The sequence below is a fragment of the Morone saxatilis genome, unplaced genomic scaffold, assembly GCF_004916995.1.
Source record: "Morone saxatilis isolate NCDOM2014 unplaced genomic scaffold, NCSU_SB_2.0 Contig10, whole genome shotgun sequence".
NCBI lineage: Eukaryota > Metazoa > Chordata > Actinopteri > Moronidae > Morone > Morone saxatilis.
In genome coordinates this window covers 3,997,927-4,003,123 of record NW_023339652.1, presented here as the reverse complement: position 1 = coordinate 4,003,123, position 5,197 = coordinate 3,997,927, and the positions used below count along the sequence as shown (strand labels likewise).

Genomic DNA, 5,197 nt, shown 5'->3' with positions numbered 1-5,197 from the left:
GACGCATTAGACTACATGAATACCTTTTTCTATGGCTACAAAAAAAATGCATTCATTGTTGCCTGTTAGTCGTAATAGAAAAGCCAAATGACTCATAAAATGTGAAATTAATGATCATTGTGTTTCCTAGAGCCCTGGTTGACATCTTTAAATTGCTTATTTTGTGTGACCAACAGTCCAAAAACATAATAAATGTACACCAATATACAACAAAGAGTAAATCCTCACATTTTAAAGGCTGCAACCAGTGCATCTTTGAATTTAATAAACTGACCATCAATCCTGCTGTCTAATTATTTTCTGTCACTCAACTTATTGATATGATTTATATAAAAATGAAAGGAGCAGAAAAATTACATTGCAAGATAGATTTATTTCAAAAATCCATGTAAGCACAAATTATTCATCGGCTTTAAATATGTACATCAGTGTTATAGATCATCAATATGCTTGATGGAACATTGGAATCAACACTGTAAAGCAACAAGGAGGGAAAATAACACCAACTTAACAACTGGTGAAAATCAAATAACAAAGACCAAACAAAGAATTAAGAAATTAAGTGTTTTTGGTGACCTCGATACTGAACTCATCCTCAACATCCTGTAAAAGCAAAAACAACCTGCATTAAGAATTTCTACTGAAATTCTATTCTCACTTCATCAGTGAATGACGGTTCGATTTTCACGTTGTGCGAGTGTTCCCACAGGGACTTTTTATGGGGGAACGCTACCCCGCACTCCTCACACATGTAGCTCTTTGGCTTCCCGGTGTGAGTCCGCCTGTGTTTTTTCATGTGATACGACAACCTGAAGCCTTTATCGCATATGTCGCATCGAAATGGTTTCTCTCCTGTGTGGATACGCATGTGCGACTTCAAATATCCCGACTGAATGAAGGCCTTCCCGCACACTTCACACTTGTACGGGCGCTCCCCGGTGTGATACCGGTTGTGGAGCCGGAGCTCGTTGGCGGTCAGGAAGGTCTTACCGCACACCGTACACTGGTGTGGCCTCTCGCCCGTGTGAATGAGCTCGTGCCTCTTCAGGGATGTCTCCTTCATGAACTGCTTCCCGCAGCTGTGGCAAGGGTACCTGACGCCGATGTGGACCTGTTCGACGTGGTTGGTCAGCTGCAGCTTGGTGCGGTAAGCCATGTCGCACTGCGTGCAGGCCCACGGTCTCTCCTCTGAGTGGGTTCCCATGTGCACCGTGAGCTCCGAGGCAGAGCGGTAACACTTTCCACACTGCCAGCACAGGAAGGGTTTCTCCCCGGTGTGTTTCCTCAAATGAACCGTCAGACAGTTGGAAGACCTGAACTTCTCTGGACACATGTTGCAGATGTAAGGGAACTCTCCTTTGTGGATTCTCTGGTGGATGGCGAGGTAGGACAGCTGCATGAAGGTTTTATCGCATTGTGGACAAGGATATGGTCCGGTGAAGTCGTGTTGCTTCTCATAGTGTTCCCTCAAGCGTCTGAGCAAAGTAAAAGTCTTATCACACATTGTACACTGCATCGGCCTGTGCATGAGTTTGTGCCTCTCAAAAGCAGGCTCGTTGGCGAGGATCTTTCCGCACTCTTTGCAGTAGAGCGGGTCGTGAATCCTCTGGTGTACTTTGAGCATGGTCATGCTCTTGAACTCTTTCGCGCAGTCGTCGCATTTCATGATTTCACTCACTTGCACTTTGCAAACGTTCTCTTGGTGCTCCTTTAAAGCGGACGGGTATTCGAAGTGTTTGCCGCAGTTTGAACACCACACAGGTATTTTCAGAGGTGCACCCTGTTGGGGGTCGGCGGTGGCTGCTTCGCTTTGGCTGGGCCCTGCTCTCGTCTCCTTTTTCCACGAGAAGCGAGCAACTTTCTTATGACAAATGGCATAAATCTGGTGTCTTTTCAGGCCGTGCATGTGTTTGAAACGCTTTTTGCAGTGGATGCAGTGATAAGGCCGGTCCTCTGTGTGACACTGTATGTGCCTGTTGAGCGTTTTGACACTGTCGAACGCCCTAGCACAGACAGGGCACACTTTAAGGCCTTTTTTGTTGACTTTTTTCACAGGCGGGCATGGGGCCATCTCAGAAGTGTCTGCAGGTGCATCTGGATTATTCTCCTTTTTATCTGTTTCACCACAATTCTGAGTGTCGGCTTCAGCTTCTGCCAAAATCTGTTCGACAGTCTTGCTCTGTTCCTCCCTTATCCCCTCGTGACCGTGAATAATCTGATGCTTCTTCAGTGTGTCCTTGTACTTGAAGCCCTTCTCACAAGTGATGCAGATAAATGGACGCTCTTCCGTGTGAGATCGTAAATGCTTTGCAATGTCCGCAGAGCAAGGTAAGATCCGGCTGCAGATGGGGCAGATTTTGCCCTCTGTCGACCCCTCTGATAGTGGCTGTGGAGTTGAGCGCTGAGTCTCTCTCCTCTTTGGCCTTTTCAGTTCTCTGCTCTTACAAATCTCCTTCTGGTGTCTCTTTAAAACGTAAGGGTTCTTAAATTTCTTCTCACAGAAAGCACAGTCATACGGGCGGTCCTCTGAGTGGGACTTCATGTGTCGCTCCATGTCTACTTTGCGGGCAAAATACTTCCCACACAGATCGCAGTTTTTATTTTCTGACATCTCAGATGTGCTCGGATCGCCCGAGTCTTCTTCTTTAAAGCTGATACACATCTCGTCCTTTTCATGAACGCGCATGTTGTGCCGCTTCATGTCGTAATGGTCCCTGAATCGTTTGTCACAGCTGCCGCACTTATACTTGAGATCCCGATTGGCAGAGTGAGTCTCCTGGTGTCGTCTCATGGCTGCAGCTCGCAGGAAAACCTTATTGCACACAGGACATGTCTTATTACTGGGATATTTTTTTCTTTGCCTCTTTGCTGCTGAATCATTATTTTCTTTTAAAACTTTTCTCTTTAACTGGAGCCTTTTGCTTTGTTTTAGTGGTTGAAAAGCTGCCGGCTTCAGGTTGTCGCCGACATCCTCTCCTGCAGTTTCCTCCTCGTGTACTTCATGTTCCTGATCGTCGTGCTCACCCAAACCCGGTGGCTGTTCGATCTGTATGTAGTCCAGCAGTGTCACGGTTTCACCCTCCACCTGGACAGTCACACAACCTTGCATCTGCTCTGATGGAGGCTGTAACTGGATTTGGTCTGCATCAATTACAACTTTCTCCAGTTGGGGGAGGGACAGCGAAGAGAGGATGCAATTCCCAAAGGAAGAAGGAATGGTCTGAGTTTCATCTGTGGGGGAAAATAAGAATCCCATTATTTTTATGGTCAGCAGCTATAAACAACAATAAAATCAGTTTATACTCATAATTACACTGTAACATTACCCAATAACTCAGACTTGTTCAGCCCATCCACACACACACACACACAGAGGTACCGAAACTGAAGTTCTTCGGGCTAATAAATATCTGGGTACTTTGTACTTTGTGATAGCAGTCTAACTTTTAAACAGCATGTGGAACAACTGGCATAGAAACTAAAGATAAAAATTGGTTTCTTATATTGGAAAAAAGCATGTTGTTCTATTTAGGACAGGAAACCATTGTGGACTATGAAGATATCTTTTACTGTTTCATTAAGAGAGATCAATATTGCACTCATCAATGAACGATATGAAAAAGTAGCCTGGTCCTCGCTAGCAACAAGAAGAGAGCTACACACTTTCATCTTCTAAAATTTAAAACCATTGTTCAGACCAGATCCCAGGACAAACTAACTGCGTTCCAGTACTTTGCACCCTGTAAATGGATTGAATTACAAAGGACACCAAAGTCTCATCTCATTTAATATAAGTTATAATACTGCACATGCAACCCAGATGTGACTCACCACATAAATCGAAATGTCCGAGTGTTGTGTGGTACAGGAGAACAGTTTTCAGGTGCCGCGGGTCAGGAACAGAGTGCACACACTCCTCCAGGGCAGATGGGACGGCACTGAGCATGGATGCAGTCTGGGGAACAGATACAAGGTAGGTGTAATAAAGAATAAAATAGCTTCAGACACACACTCAACATACTACTTTAGACCCCACGCTTTTTTTTGCAACTCAGAATAAGTTGCGTGACTCAGAAATGCCATTCATTTACAAGTGAGTTGTATTTTATGCACAAAATGTTTATAGGTTTCCAACATTACATTGGTGAATACTAGAGGTGATTATCACTGTTGCAGAAATACAAGAACTGTGCTGATGGGACATTATGAACTTTAGTAATATTTAAAAAAGCATTGATAATGTAAAATGAGAAAAAGTTTGGGGGTGTAAAGAGGAAGAATAAAAGTATGATTCAGCAAGTTACACTGAGAACCTATTTTAGTTTGTTTTAATTTTGGCACCATTAAAAATATGCCAAATTAAATTAGCACTCCATTTTTGTAAAGTACCCATGGATGTACTGACAGCTTTCACTGTATCACTTAGATACCTAAGTTCCACAGCTTGAGAGAGCTTCTTTGGATGTTTTCTACGGATAGATAGATAGATAGACTTTATTAATCCCTGAGGGAAATTGGGTCGTCATAGCAGCCAGGTACATTAAAATACAATAAAATACAATAGAATAAAATACTTAGATAGAAAAGATAAAAAAGATAAATAGGTAGGTAAGGTGCAAAGAGTTGTAGTTGCAAGATTTGAAGGATGGTTGTAATGTACTGATGATTATGATGGTAGTGGTTATTGTTAATAACAGTATATAATGATAATATTAATAATATTTATTAATAATAATAATAATATGTATATGTATATATAATATGAATGACTGAACAGATATACATGTATACTATATTTGTGATGGACTCGTGGCGAATGTGATAAGACATTCACTGCCTGACCAGTGTAACTCCGGTGATGGCTGGGTGCATCGTTTATTCCACCAGTCTACAATCAGGCTCCCCTTTATACCAAAAATCTGGCTGCTTAAAGAAACAGAGAAGCTGACTGAAGACAGAAAAAGGTTTGTTTTGCCGCAAACTGGTTCTAGTACCTGCTGAATGTCTGGTACTGGAAGAAGCTTCTCCAGTCTGGACAGGAAATCCAGCATTAGCACCTGTAGAGCGCTGTCATAGTCAGGCCCGAAATCTGTAGGAAAAACATCCTGGAACGAAAAAAAATCCCCATAGTTTAATGCTCAACTACCCAGTGACTGCAGCAGTATAACGACAGCCATCCTATAAACAACAAGAGATC

General features: G+C 42.9%; 1 protein-coding gene across 1 annotated transcript in view; it reads right to left on the bottom strand.

The window, feature by feature from the left end:
• Window positions 1-353: 353 nt before the first annotated feature.
• The window catches only part of LOC118341191 (zinc finger protein 14-like), a 10,273-nt gene continuing 5,429 nt past the window's right edge, over window positions 354-5,197 (bottom strand). Inside the window, exons 5-7 of the mRNA XM_035679395.1 lie at window positions 4,995-5,105; window positions 3,832-3,955; window positions 354-3,231 (exon numbers count right to left, since the gene is read on the bottom strand). Coding sequence (XP_035535288.1) covers window positions 638-3,231; window positions 3,832-3,955; window positions 4,995-5,105 — 2,829 coding nt within the window. The 3' untranslated portion in view covers window positions 354-637. The remainder of the gene's footprint in view (window positions 3,232-3,831; window positions 3,956-4,994; window positions 5,106-5,197) is intronic.